At 36.2% G+C, this 15,592-nt stretch overlaps 1 protein-coding gene across 2 annotated transcripts in view; it reads left to right on the top strand.

Moving 5' to 3' along the window:
• The window catches only part of UBQLN1 (ubiquilin 1), a 48,387-nt gene that overhangs the window by 20,465 nt on the left and 12,330 nt on the right, over window positions 1-15,592 (top strand). For both annotated transcript variants that reach the window (XM_022558890.3, XM_022558888.3), the window contains exons 2-6: window positions 7,354-7,505; window positions 8,600-8,715; window positions 12,880-13,142; window positions 13,617-13,775; window positions 13,948-14,182. In XM_022558890.3, coding sequence (XP_022414598.1) covers window positions 7,354-7,505; window positions 8,600-8,715; window positions 12,880-13,142; window positions 13,617-13,775; window positions 13,948-14,182 — 925 coding nt within the window. The remainder of the gene's footprint in view (window positions 1-7,353; window positions 7,506-8,599; window positions 8,716-12,879; window positions 13,143-13,616; window positions 13,776-13,947; window positions 14,183-15,592) is intronic.

Here is a 15,592-nt window from a genome sequence, read left to right on the forward strand (position 1 = left end):
TGATTTTTTAAGTGTAATGTTGGCATGGATTTATTATTATGTAGTTTTAACTTTTAAAAAATACTTTACTTTTTTGAGCAGTTTTAGATTTACAGCCAATTGAGCAGAAAGTACAGAGTTCCCATACTCCCTGCTCCCCCTACTTTAACCTCCCCCACCATCGACATCCTGCTCCAGAGTGGTACATTTGTTACAATTAATGGACCTCTATTGACACATCATTATCACTCAAAGTTCGTAGTTTAAGATTCACTCTTGGTGTTTTGACAAATATATAGTGTATGTGCTCTACCTCTAACCTAACTCTTGGCAACCACTGATCCATTTACTGTCTCCATAGTTTTGTTCTTTCCAGAATGTCGTCTAGTTGGAATTATACAGTATGTAACCTTTTAGATTGGCTTATTTGACTTAGTAGTATGCATTTAAGGTTCCTCTATGGTTCTTTTCATGGTTTGATAGCTCATTTCTTTTTATTGCTGAATAATATCCCATTGTCTGGATGTACCAAGGTTTATTTATCCATTCACCTGTAGAAGAATTTCTTGGTTGCTTCCAAGTTTTAACATTAATGAATAAAGCTGCTATATACATCTGTGTGCAGGTTTTGTCTGGACATAAGTTCTCAATTCCTTTGGGTAAATATCAAGGAGAGGGTGATTGCTGGATCGAATGGTAAGAGTATGTTTAGTTTTGTAAGAAATTGCTAAACTGTCTTCCGGAGTGGCTATACCATTTTGTATTCCTATCAGCAGTGAATGAGAGTTCCTGTTGTTCCATATCATTGCAGCATTTGGTAGTGTTATCTGTTTTGGTTTGGCCATCCTAGTAGTTGTATAGCGCAGTCTCCTTATTTTAATTGGCAATTCCCCTAATGGCCTATGATGCAGAGCATCTTTACAGATATACTTATTTGCCATCTGTATATCTTCTTTGATGAGATGTCTGTTAAAATTTTTTGCCCATTTTTTAATTCAGTTGTTCAGTTTCTTGTTGAGTTTTAAGAGTTCTTTGTATACTTTGGGTAACAGTCCTTTATCAGATGTGTCATTTCCAAATATTTTCTCCCAGTCTGGCTTGTCTTCTCATTCTCTCGCAAAAGATTTTTTTTTCAAGTGGGATCCAAATAAAGCTCACACATTGCAAGGGACTGATAAGTTTCCTATTTTTCCTTTTCTGGCAAGTATGCTTTTATTTCTTCTTCCTGCCTTGTTGCATTGGCTGATATTTTTAATATGCTGTTGAATAGAGTGAATAAAGAGCAGACATCCTTGTTTTGTTACTGATCTTAGAGGGAAAGCATTCAGTTGTTCACCATTACTACACCAAATTGTAGATATTTTGTAGATGCCCTTTATCAGATCTGGGTAGTTCCCTTTTATTCCTGATTCCCTGGGACTTTTGTCATGAATGAATAGTTTCAAATCCTTTTTTACTATCGATTGATAAGACGGTGTGGATTTTCTTTTGTCAGTGTGGTGAATTATTGATTTTTCAAATGTTGACTTACTTAGCGGCACATTTCTAGGATAAACCTAACTTGGTAATGAAGAATTACTCTTGTTCTATATTGCTGGATTTGTTTGCTAGTATTTTACAGAGGATTTCTGCATCTGTGTTCATGAAGGATATTGGTCCCTAGTTTTCGTTTCTGGTTTTGGTATCAGGGTAATATTGGCCTCACAAAGTAAATTGAGCAGTGTTTCCTCTTCTGTTTTCAGAAGAGAGTGAATGAGTTCTGGCAGCTTGAATCTTTCAAGAAATTGGTCCATTTCATCCAAGTTGTCAAATACTTGCATGTAGTTTTCCTTATTCTATTAATAAAATCTGTGAGGTCTGTAGTCATTTCCTTCTGTTGTTCCTGATATTGCTAGTCTATGTCTTCTCTGTTTTTTTCTTGGCCATTCTATCTAGAGGTTAATCAATTTTACTAATATTTTAAAAGATTTTTCTCTTATTTTTCTGTTTTTATTTTGATTTCTGCTCTTATTTTTATTTTTTGTTGGGTTTCATTTGCTTTTTGTCTAATTTCTAAAGGTTGAAACTTAGATTACTGATTTGTGATCTTTCTTAAATTTAAGCCTTTAATACTATAAATTTTCCTAGGCATTGCTTTAGCTGCATCTCAGAAATTTTGACATATTGTAACTTCATTTTTGTTCAGTTGAAAATATTTTCTAATTGCTCCTCAAGACTTTTTTTTTGACCCATGAATTATTTAGAAGTATTTTGTTTAATTTGGGAGTTTTCCAGATATCTTTCTGTTACTGATTTCTAGTGTAGTTCCATTATTGTCAAGGAATATACTTATATGGCTCAATTATTTAAAATTTCCAAGGTTTGTTTTTATGACCCAGTTTATGGTCTTACCTTGGTTGAGTGTCCCTTGTGTACTTAAAAGTATCATTTCATCTATAGGTTCCCCTCTGCTTTTTCCCCGTAGCAATTTATTTGTTAAGAACACCTTTTTTGTTGACTTTAGTAGCTGTATCCTTTTAATGTCACTTAATGTATTCCTTTGTTGCCTACAAATCTGGGGGAAATTTATTAGACCTAGAGCAGGCAGTGGTTCTTAGTAGTGTCCATCAGAATCACCTGGGAAGCTTGTTAAGCCATAGATTACTGGGCCCCATCCTCAGAGTTTCTGATTTGGTTGGGGCCTGAGAATTTGCATTTCTACCAAGTTAACCTGAGAATGATGAATGTTGCTCACCTGGGGACAACACTGAGAAGTACAGCAGTTTCTCAATCTTGTTATTGATTACATTTTGAGTTGAAAAATTCTTTGTTGTTGGGGCTGTCCTGTGCATTGTAGGACGTTCAGCATCTTCGGTCTCTACCCACCAGTGGTACTTAAGCCCTGTTGTGACAACCAGAAATGTCCTTAGACATTGCCAAATGCTTCTCAGGGCAGATAGAGACCTCCATTCACTTTAGGAACCGCTGCTTTAGGGTGACTAACTGGGGAAAACTCTTAGATCTTTATCTCTAAGTTCTTTTATTTTAATTCTCCTTGGAGACACTATATATTACAATCTTTCTGCTTGGATGTTGAAGGTCCAGATGCCAGCATTCTGTTTGATAGGTGTGAGGTGAAGGGGGAAAGGCTCAGTATCTGGTATGTCTCTGTTTACTTAATCTTCTGTTTTTAGTGTTTTATGTCTGTTCTTAATGTGTCTGGTGTGTTCTTTAGTTCAGAGACCCTCCGTTCCCCTTCCAGAGAGAAAAAAAACTTCTAGTCTTTTGTTGGGTTTGGGGAGGGACAGTTGCTTACTTAGTGTGCAGTGAAGATGTGTCTGCTTCTTAGACTTTCAAATCCCGTTATTTTAGCCCTTAGGCACCTCTCACCTTATACCTTATCCTCAGCCTCTGGTGGTACCATGTCGAGTCTTCCAGGAATTCCGTAGATTGTGGGGATTGAATTAGCTTTTAGCTTGGGTTTCTGTATTGCCAGTTCAGTTCTCTTGGGTCCACTGGATGTCTGGGTTGAAAACTTTGTTCCAGTTAAGACCAAAAGGTCTCAATTTGTTCTGTTGTATGAGTTTCTGCTTTAAAAATTTCTTTGTGCAGATCGTATGTCTGATAAGACTTGTATGTAGAATATATAAGGAATTTTTACAACACAATAATAGGAAGGCAAATAATCCAATTAAAAAATGACAAAGGATGTTAATAAAGTTCTCCAAAGAAGATATATAAATAAGCACATGAAAAGATGCTCAACATTGTTAGCCATCGGGGAATGCAAATCAAAACTACTGCACATCTACTAGGATGGCTATTAAAAATACCAGTCAGGTAATAAATATTGGTGAAGGCATGGAGAGATTAGAACCCTTATACATTGCTGGTAGGATTGTACAATGGTATAGCCATTAGCCACTTTGGATAACACTTTGGTGGTTCCTCAAATGATTAAATCAAGAGTTACCATATGACCCAGTAATTTAATTCCACATCTAGGTATATACCCAAGAGAAATGAAAACATTTGTCCACAGAAAAACTTGTACATGAATGTTTATAGCAACATTATTCATAGTAGCCCAAAGGTGGAAACAGCCCCCATGCCCATCAGTTGATGAATGAATAAACAAAATGTTGTATATTCATACAATAGAATGTTGTTTGGCCATAAAAAGGGATGAAGTATTGATATATACCATGACATGGATGTACCTTGCAAACATTGCATATTATATGATTTCACTTATTGTGAAATGTCCAGAATAGGCAAATCTACTTGACAGAAAGTAGATCAGTGAGCGGTTTCTTTTTTTGTTAAATTGGTATCTGTGGAGTCACTGACTTTTTTTTTTTTTTTGGCCGTGCCACACGGCTTGCAGAATCTTAGTTCCCCAACCAGGGATTGAACCTGGGGCCCTGGCAGTGAAAGTACCTAGCCCTAACCACTGGACCACCAGGGAACTCCCCGATTAGTGGTTTCTTATGGTTTGGAGTGATGGGAGAATAGGGAGGTGATAGCTAAAGGGTACTGGTTTCTTTTTGAGAAGATGAAAATTTCAAAATTGACTGTGGTGATGGTTGCACATATCTGTGAATATACTAAAAACCATTGTACACCTTAAATGGGTGAATTGTATATGTGAGTTTGTTATATCTCTATAAAGCATGAAGAAATCTTTCATTGTTGTTTCAGTGGGCATTTGAAAGGATGTAAGAGATGTGTGTCATCAATCTGGCAACTTACCTTCAAGTCCTAAAATGTGCTAAAATGCTATATAATTGTATGTTAAACAATTAAATTATATGTTTTGGAATGACATGAGGTGTATCAAGGATTCTGAAAAGGATTTCTTAGTTTAAGGTTAAGAAACACAAACTTAGATTAACCTCATTTTACATATGAAAATGTTTTGATGTTCTTGAAGTCAGACCTAGATTTCAAGCTTAACCTAGCAGTTTATTAGCTGTGTCACTGTGAGAGGAGGGGGACGTATTGAACCTCTCTGTTTCTATATCTGAAATAGGATTAAAAGTCATCTTCAGGGCTTCCCTGGTGGCGCAGTGGTTGAGAGTCCGCCTGCCGATGCAGGGGACGCGGGTTCGTGCCCCGGTCCGGGAGGATCCCACATGCCGTGGAGTGGCTGCGCCCGTAAGCCATGGCCGCTGAGCCTGCGCGTCCGGAGCCTGTGCTCCGCAACAGGAGAGGCCACAACAGTGAGAGGCCCACATACCGCAAAAAAAAAAAAAAGTCATCTTCTTCAGTTACTGAGGATTAAAAGAGCTGGCATTGTAGTAGCTACTATTTATTGACCACCATGTATGTGACTGATGCTTGAATTTTACATACATTCTCATTCAATCCTTATAAAAACATGTGTTCTGCTCGTTACCTTATGACTATTTCTAATAGCTGCCAAAGAGAGAATGAGATGTTTAATAATAGGAGAATGGTTAAATCATGGTTTGACTTACTTCTTTATATAGAATATCGTGCTAATGGTACTTTAAAAATATTTTTCTTGTTGGAAATTGCTTACCTTAGGTAAGAGGGTTATATATCATTTATTTCCTTTCTTTTTAAATTAGTTTTTATTGGAGTATGGTTGCTTTATAATGTGTTAGCCTCCACTGCACAACAAATGAATCAGCTATATACATAAAGACATCCCCTCCCTTTTGGACTTCCCTCCCATTTAGGTTACCACAGTGCATTAGGTAGAGTTCCCTGTGCTGTACAGTATGTTCTTATCAATTGTCTATTTTATACATAGTATCAATAATGTATATGTGTCAATCTGTCTCCCAGTTCCTCCCACCCCACTCCTTTCCCCCATACATTTGTTCTCTATGTCTGTGTCTCTATTTCTGCTTTGCAAATAAGATCATCTCTACCATTTTTCTAGATTCCACGTATATGTGTCATTATATTTGCTTTTCTTTTTCTGACTTACTTCACTCTGTATGATGCTTTTTAGGTCTGTCCATGTCTCTATAAATGACCCAATTTCATTCCTCTTTATAGTTGAGTAATATTTTGTTGTATATATGTACCAGATCTGCTTTATCCGTTCCACTGTTGATGGACATTTAGGTTGCTTCCATGTTCTGGCTGTTGTAAATAGTGCTGCTGTGAACATTGGGATGCATGAGTTTTTTTGAATTATGGTTTTCTATCATATATTTTCAAATGTAGGAAAGTCAGATGGAAAAGGTCCAGAATATTTACTGCAGTATAATTTCTCATTATCTGTATGATTTTTTAAAAAACCAGTTGGTTACATTGAATGTTGTAACTTGATTATGGAAAATTTCATTTATACACAAAGGTAGAATGTGATGAACTTTTGTGTACCTCTCATTTTCAACAGTGATTGACATATGGCCTATCTTGCTTTATATTTGTATTCCTCTTCATCTCCCTCCTGCCCCTGCAAGAAAATGTTAGATATCATTTACTGTGTCTTTCCACTTACTGTGACAACCAAAAATATCCCCTTTTATTTCCAAAACATTGTCTTGGCGATAATGCTATCATCTATCGAGAGCCACTTTTGTAGGGCATTGGTGTCTGTAAGGCATTGGGGTAAGATGTGATTCTTTGAATTTCTTTACCACCCTGAGGTTTCCTGACTTTGACAGTGGAGTAAAAAAACCTAAGTATACAGGTGATTTTGATGAAGGTTTGAGAAACTGATCTAGTGTAGAATAAGTAAGCCTTTCTTATAGTATGACACTCTTTTCTATTCTCTGTTTTTGCATTTTATTCTTGTCCCTGGGAAGCTTTTCTTCAGGTTTTCCTGGCTACTTTCTAATTAGTTTTCACTGGAAAACTTTCTCTAACTACCCTTTGTGCTTCCTCTGTACTTTGTGGTTTACTGATTGCTCGCCTTCAGGGAAAGATTTTTGCTTTCTATCTTTGCATCTGCATGATACTGCTTGTTAATAAATGTTCAATGAAAGAGGTGGGGCGTAAAGTCAGTATAATTGGCTTTCTTTATATTGAACTAGAAAGGAGCAGGATTTGAGATGGAAATCTGAGGAAAAGATTATTGTAAACTTGGTAAGAGCTATGTGTGGCTTGAACTACGTTTAGCACCATTGATATAAAAAGAATAAGGCTATGAGGAAGAAGTGAATTATTGGATCTTAGCAGAAGATTGAATATAGGATATGTACACCTATAATAAAATGTTTGCATTAGAGATGAGTGAGGTGGTAACACTCATTTCCCACTAAGATCAAGATATGGACACAGAAAGACTATGTCTTTATATTTGAATTGTTGCAGTATCTGTAGTGGGGGCTTCTTTTGAGGGACTTTTCTAGAAACTAGACTAGATGATGTTATGCAAACATCCGTAATACATATTTATTTTATCTTATTTAGTTCAAGGAAGAAATCTCTAAACGTTTTAAATCCCATACCGACCAACTTGTGTTGATATTTGCTGGAAAAATTTTAAAAGATCAAGATACTTTGAGTCAGCATGGAATTCACGATGGACTTACTGTTCACCTTGTCATCAAAACGCAAAACAGGTATGTTTTTAGAAGACATTCAACTTTAAACCATGAATAAATGTTTACATTTCTCTCTTAAAAATAACCAGTCTTGGCTTTAAATGGCTTTCTGTCATTAATATGTAAATGGATTAAAATTCATTTATTTGCTGCTCACGTAGATAGCAAATGTTTTAATGATTCAGTAATGCTAATGCTTACACATCTCATTTTAGAAGGTTTATCATTATTGAGTTATTATTTGAATTACAAAACAAGCAAATTAATGTTTTTAGCTATGTTTTTTGTTTAGAGAGATTTTTGGACAGAGATCAGGGGTGACTCATCTTCTTGGCAAACCACAAATTAGTAACCATGTTTCATTAAATCTAAGGCACCATTCAGTTTTTAAGAGATCCCTTTATTTGTGTACCACTAAGTAAAAATATCGCCAATCAAATTGGTATATTTTCTTTTCACTTAAAATTATTTTATACTTAGTGAAAGAGCTCCTAGAGCGCCCTTAGACTTATTTAGATATGGTATTTTATCATCATTCAGATGAAATGAGATTCAGAACTCTTAACTGGTGTCACATGGAATGGGTTTCCAATAAACTCTCCTTATTTTTTACTTAAGGATATTAAGTAATAATCAGTTATTACTTGTATTGATTTCTCAGCCTTCTTTTGGTGAAGTCTCTCTTTATTTTTTACTTTTAACTTTTTTAGTTTCTGAGTAAAAGTGCCCCCCCAACCCTCAAGAACTTAGAAAGGGGTAGATAAAAAGTAGCTTTTATAGTCAAGCTTTGTGATTGTGACCAGTCATTGATTCTCTTCAATGACTGGTGACCTGTCTCCCTCTCTTACGTAATCAGTATGATTGAAAGTAATAAAATATTTATGACAGTATACTTCAGGAAGGGCAGTTGAAATATAGTTTGGATTTTGTGGGGTTTCACTATGTTTCTTTATATTTGTGTTCCTAGTGCTTAGTTATTTCAGGGTATTTACTCTATGATAATTTGAGTTGTTCTGAAAACTTAAACTTTATTTCTGCATATTGGAGTTCCAGAGGTTCTTTTGAAATAATTAGCTCCAGTGTTTATATCATGATATAATTATTTTTCCTAGGCCTCAGGATCATTCAGCTCAGCAAACAAACACCAGTGGAAGCAATGCTACTGCATCATCAGCTCCTAATAGTAACTCCACATCTGGTTCTGCCACTAGCAACCCTTTTGGTTTAGGTAAGTATCTTTAGTCATTTTTTATAAGGATTTTTTTAAAACTTCCTTCCCCCCAGGGTAGTTTTAACTAAAATGATAGAATTAAACATTAAGTCACTTTAGCAATGAAAACAAAAACTTGTATAGCTTATTTCTGTAGTTGTAGGTATTAAGGGAGTAGTAGTTGGAAATACAGATGTACTTGCTTAGCTTACATTTACATATAATAAGTGGTCAGTAAGTGACACATTTCTTTTCAATAATGAAATGTACTGTATGTATACCTGATCCGACCACCACATAATTGACTCTGGAGAGGATTAGCTAGTTGTTGATCATAAGCTAACCCCCTGAATACAATTTTCTTGTTTGTAAAATGAAGGGATCAGATTGCATTAGTGATTTCCTAACTGTTCTGAATGCGCACAAAAAGGCCTGGGCCTGGGAGCAAGCCCAGTGGTTAAGAATCTTCTGCATCAGCTAAAACTATCAATAGTTTTCTTATATCAGTTTTTACACTGAGGTTCTTTGGGAGGTTTTTTTTGGGAAAAGAGCAGTCTGAAGCTAACAAAAGTTGAACTAGGTAGCTAAATGGCTTAATGCTTCTTTCAGTTCCGAAGTTGTATGACAAGTATAGTACCTTGAAATGACATTTAAAAAATATGTACAGTTTTCACATATCGAGGATCAAACCTTCCACCTCTTCCAGAAAAAGTTTTTTAGTAATGGCATGGATTCACATTTGCCTTTTTTTAAATGCTTGATGCTCTTATTTTTTAAAATGATCTTGGGTTAAATGTGTCTCTTTTGGTTGAAGCAGATGAGTTTTAGATGGCAAAATTATTAACATGAACAATCTAGAGAGATTAGGATGAAATTATTTAGTGTTCGGACTCATGAAAGGTGTTTTTGAGGTAAGTCTCTCCCCTCTTCCCTCATTTTATAGGCAAAGAAATTGAAGCCCACGGAGGCTTTTAGTTAATTTGTCTGAGGCCATACATCTCCCTAGTCTCTTCATTTCTTATCTCATTCCCACCCCCTCCTATCTTAGTTACTTTTCTCCATCAGTTATTCCATTTACCCTACATATTCAGCTTTTCTTTTGCTGTCTCTTTTCGTTAAGGTCTATTCCACTTTTGAAAGCCACAGAATCCCACTACCACCTTTCTTTTGCTTCCTTTGTCAGCTATCTTTGGAAAAGGCATTTTCTGTTTTCTGTCTATATTTCTCTTTCACTAAGTTTGCTGTGCTCCATTTCTTGTCCCCGTCACTTTAGTGAAAATTCCCTAGATATAGTCACCATTGACCTCTTAGCTTGCCAAATTTAGTGGACACTTTTTTAGATTTTTAGATACTTAGATTAAAAGAAAGTGATTTAAAATCTAATTCACTCTCTTCCAATGCATACCAGTCTTTCCTTGAAATTTTTTTTTCTTTAATTCCTGATATTCTTTTTCCCTGGTTAATTTTCTGACCACTTTTTTTCTCTCTCATTTGTGGGTCTCTTCTTCCTATTCCTTATATTAGTATTGTTCCCCAGAGTTCTGCCTTGTTTTTCATCTCTTCTTTTACTCTATTTTCCCCAAGTGACATTATCCTAACTATAACTTGTTGACTCTCAGATCTTTACCTCAGCCCACATCACTTCTGAACTCCTTGCCTTGTATTCAGCTCTCTTTGATATTGCCTGATGTTCTCTGAGTCCGTTAGCCTGTATGTGCCTCCTTAGAAAGCAAAGAAGAACAAAACAAATATAAAAACTCATCATCTTGTCTCAAACTACTACCTCTCCCCAACCAAATCTTTTAGTCCATAAAATCTTCTCTATCCCACCCCATGCAATTATTCTATTCTGTTGTTACTTCCTTGATGTAGCTCCTCAACTTTTAAAAATGTTTGCTCTGTGTCATTTCCACACTGTTATTAGAATATCTTAAGTGACTGTCTTGCTTTTAAAATCTTTCAAGACTTTGTGATGTAGTCCCCGTCTACCTCTCCATCCCCATTTCTTACCGTATCTCAACAGTTATACTAGTTAGGATAGGCAATCCTGTGGTAATAGATAACCCCAAACTCAGTGGCTTATTACCACAAGCTTAATTTCTTGCTCTAAAGCTTTTCTTCATTCTTCATTTTTAAAAAAAAATTTATTTAATTGAAGTAGAGTTGATTTACAGTGCTGTGCCAATCTCTGCTGTACAGCAAAGTGACTCAGTTGTACACAGAGACATTATTTTTTTATATTCTTTTCCATTATGGTTTATCACAGGATATTCAGTATGGTTCCCTGTGCTATACAGTAGGACCTTGTTGTTTATTCATTCTAAATGTAATAGTTTGCTTGTGCTTCATGTTCTTCACTGGTCAGTGAGGCCTCCATCTACATAGTTCTCAGGGACTCAAGCTAATGGAATTCTGCCATCTTGTAGCTGCACCATTTGGAATGTGGCAGAATAGACAGCTAAAGCGTCCCAAGCTGGACCTTGTATTCTGTACTTGGGCCAGAAGTGACACACATCATTTCTTGCAATCCTTTGGCCATAACTAGTCACATGGGCCTGTCCAACTGCAAATGAAATAGAATGCTGCACGTGAGATGTTTGGTGAGCACTGCTGTCTGCCCTTTTGGTCATACTGAATTGTTTGTGGTTTCAAGAATACAGCAATTCTCACATTTATATCTGTGCTTTTGTATATAATGTTTGTTGTGCCTAGTATTAAATCTTCCAGCACTCCCTACTTCTTGCAACTTACTCATTTTCCAAGTTCATTAAATGTCATCTTGTGGGAAAGCAGCCATTTCACTTAGGTACTATATTACCGTGATATCCTGTGAATGTCTCTTTTGAAGTACTTATTCTGCATTTGTTTTCTTTGTCAGTCTTTCCCACCAGATTGAGTTCTGAGGGTATACTTGTGTCTTTCTTGTCACCTTATTCCCAGCATGTAGCACAGTGCTCAGTAAGTGAGGAATGAATGCATTTGGCTGGTTATATAATTTTACAAAGTTTTACAATAAGCACTTAATCATACTCTTGGATCTATTAGGTTTCTCCATGATTTAATTCCTCCAGAGAGACATCTATTTTCATGATAGGCAGTAGCTCTGTTCCAACCAGTCATAGGTGAATTCTACTTGGTAAACTTAAAGTAGTCTTCTGGAAAGAGATTATTAGAAGTATAATCTGTATATTTTTCATTTCTTCCTTTGCGGACATATTCCGGGGTGTCTTTCTGACACCAGCCAGTTCCTCAACACTGCCTGGGTGGGTATCCAGTAGTTCAATTTGGACACTGCCTACTTGGAGTTAGTGTCAGATCCCACAAGTTAAAGGACTTAGTCCCCCATGACTGCTCCTACTTCAGATACCAGTCCAGGTCTCAGGCTACCAGTACTTCTGACTGGCAGGCTTTAAATCAGGTGTTCCCACAACCCCCTTATCAGGTTTGGTAATTTGCTAGAATGGCTCACAGAACTCAGGAAAACACTTTACTTAAATGTACCAGTTTATTATAAAGGATACATCTCAGAAATAGCTAAGTGGAAGAGAAGCATAGGGCAAGGCATGGGGGGTGGGGGAAGAGTGTGGAGCTTCTATGCCCTCTCTGGGCATGTCCTCCTAATAGCACCTAGATGTGTTCACCAACCCAGAAGCTTCTGAACCTCATTGCACAAGAGTTTCACAGAACTCCATCTCTATATCCTCTTCTAGTCCTGGATGGGGCTGAAAGTTCCAGCTCTCAAATCACTTGGTCTTTGTGGTGACCACCCCATCCTGAGGCTGTCTAGAGGCTCCACCCTAAGAAACATCATTAGCATAAATGAAAAAGACATTCCCTTCAGTCAGGAAATTCTAAGGGTTTTAGGAGGTCTGTGCCTAGAACCAGGGACAAAGACCAAATATATTTTTGTATTATACTACACATAGGAAATATATATTTATTTGGTTTTATTACTTATACTTAAATATCAAAGTGAGTGCATTTTTTACAAGTGAATTATAGAAATTAAACATGTACTTATGAAAGTAATAGGAATTCTATTTTTGCTTTAAACTGAATGGTTTTCTGTTAATAGGCTGTTGATTCAGTTAATATTTTTGCATTTTCATATTTTAGCCTAGTCGTATTAATGATAAAACTTCTGAATTTCATTTATGTGTGTTTTTCTCTTTATCTTCTTAGGTGGGCTTGGAGGACTTGCAGGTCTGAGTAGCTTGGGTTTGAATACTACCAACTTCTCTGAACTACAGAGCCAGATGCAGCGGCAACTTATGTCCAATCCTGAAATGATGGTCCAGATCATGGAGAATCCCTTTGTCCAGAGCATGCTTTCAAATCCTGACCTGATGAGGCAGTTAATTATGGCCAATCCACAAATGCAGCAGTTGATACAGAGAAATCCAGAAATTAGTCATATGCTGAATAATCCAGATATTATGAGACAAGTATGTGGAAAGTTTCATTTAGCTAAGAAATTATATACTTACTTCTTCGTATTTAATTTTCTGTATTTAAAGAGCTTGCCATATTTATAAGCTAAAAAAAAAAATTCCTAATCCTTGTTCAGGAAAACTCAACAAAGCTGTAATTCGAACTATTTGAACTTTGAATTTTATGCTGTATTTTAAAGATTTTTGTAAATAGTTATTTTGCAGATTTAAGAAATAAAAAGAGTCCAATTCAAGAGATGGACAGTCATGCATAACAAAGTGCTCCTCTTTTGATGTTATTTGAATGTTAGCTTTTTGAGGTGATTTCCAACAGGAATTATTCAGAATAATTTTCTGATTTAAATATTGAAGATTGCTAATTCATAGAATTAGAAAACTCATGAAATTAACTGTGGCAGTTAATAGCTAAAATAGTTCACGTGTATTTCAGCACCTTTTTCCCCCCCACCCCGGAAATCTTTTTCATAGACATTGGAACTTGCTAGGAATCCAGCAATGATGCAGGAAATGATGAGAAACCAGGACCGAGCTTTGAGCAACCTGGAAAGCATCCCGGGAGGATATAATGCTTTACGGCGCATGTACACAGATATTCAGGAACCAATGCTGAGTGCTGCACAAGAACAGGTAATAACACAGGCTCTGAGGCTCAGGCCAAGGCTCCTGTTTTAACATAAATATATGTGTGGTTGAGGGTTGCCTTTATGTGCAGAAATGCAATTTTCATTAACAAAGTGTTCCATATCTGTTATTTAAAACAAAAGCTTATTCTTTATAATTTTTGTGTCTTTTATTACAGTTTGGTGGCAATCCGTTTGCTTCCTTAGTGAGCAATACATCCTCAGGTGAAGGTAGTCAACCTTCCCGTACAGAAAATAGAGATCCATTACCCAATCCATGGGCTCCACAGGCTTCTCAGAGTTCATCAGCTTCCAGTGGCACCACCAGTGCCGTGGGGGGCACTAGTAGTGGTGCTGCCAGTGGCACTGCCGGGCAGAGTTCTACTGTGCCAAATTTGGGGCCTGGAGTAGGAGGTATGCTCATAACAACTGATACTTTTTCCCTTTGTTCTCACTTATTCGGACAATGAAAACATTTCTTATACTGTTATCCGTAGTGCTTTTGTGTGTGTATGAGGAACAGCTTTTGTGAACTATCTTTTCATGTTGCAAGGTGCTTTTTTTGTTTTTTAAGGATGCTTTAAATATATAATAATTAGTATTAATCACTTGTGTGCATTTTAGTGCAAGAGGTTACTTGAAGGTTTCCAGAGGCAGTTTTGTGGTTTTCTCTTCTCATAAGATGGTTTGGGAGAAGTGGGTTGTCTTCTCCTTTCAACAGCATAGGAAAACTGAAGTGTAGGGGTAACACAGTTACCTGTGTACTTAATCACTGGGACACATTTTCCTTGGCTTTAGTCCAGTTTTGTGTTCTTTTATAGAAAATAATGGGTATCCACTCCTGACACTGGGACTAAATTAGCTGCATCAGAGTACCTGCCAGTTTTGTTTAAAAATCAGATTTCTAAGTCTTAACCTCAGACCTTAAGGATCAGAATCTGCCACAGTGGAGTTTAAGATCTGTGTTTGTGTAAAGTTACTAGAGATTCTGATGTGTGAGCAGGTTAGGAATTTACTTTTGGTCATTTTTCTGTAGACCAGACTCAGTAAGTGGATATCCTTTTCAACTGTTTAGATGTTTAACATGCTAAGAATTAGGTCCAAAATCAGTAGCCAGAATGATGATTTTAGTCCTAAAAGTTAGCATTTAAATGAGAAGAAATGAAAGCACGGAGCCATGTCCCTAAGGTGAGAGTGATTAGGTATGTTTAAAAAGATACCTATGTTTTGGCAGAGGAAATAGAAAAATGAGATGCTGGATGAGGAATTTTTAAAAATTCACTACTGAGAGGAAATAATCAGAATGGTCACCGTAGTATATATTCCTTTATAGAATACAGTGGATATCATCAGGTTTTTGGATAAAATACAAAATGTTTTTATAAAAATTTAATATCATTTAAAAAAATTAAGGTATGATTGACATATAACGTATTAGCTTCAGGTGTCAGGTGTAAAATGTAATGATACAATATTTATATAGATTACAAAATGATCACTGCGATAAGTCTAAACATCCAGATAATACCATGTTTAAAACAAGGAAAAGAATTATCCTGTTCTGACTTTACTTAATGCTTATTTGATTCTTACTGACAGACTTATGAGAGAGATGCTTTATTCACATTTTAGAGGTCTAAGAGCAGAGACAACAAAGGTTTAATTGGGTTTCCCCACTGATAGGCGAATTGTTTTTTTTACTGTAGCGTGGTGTCTGTAGTAACAACTTTGTCTTACAAACAAAAAATGGTTTTGCAACTTCTTACTCAGATTTTTTATTTAATGGCTTGATACAGTATTTAAGATTTCATGTTAATATTTCCA

This window comes from Delphinapterus leucas, chromosome 6, assembly GCF_059928025.1.
Source record: "Delphinapterus leucas isolate spDelLeu-1000000601 "Yukka" chromosome 6, BTC_Dleu_Yukka2, whole genome shotgun sequence".
NCBI lineage: Eukaryota > Metazoa > Chordata > Mammalia > Artiodactyla > Monodontidae > Delphinapterus > Delphinapterus leucas.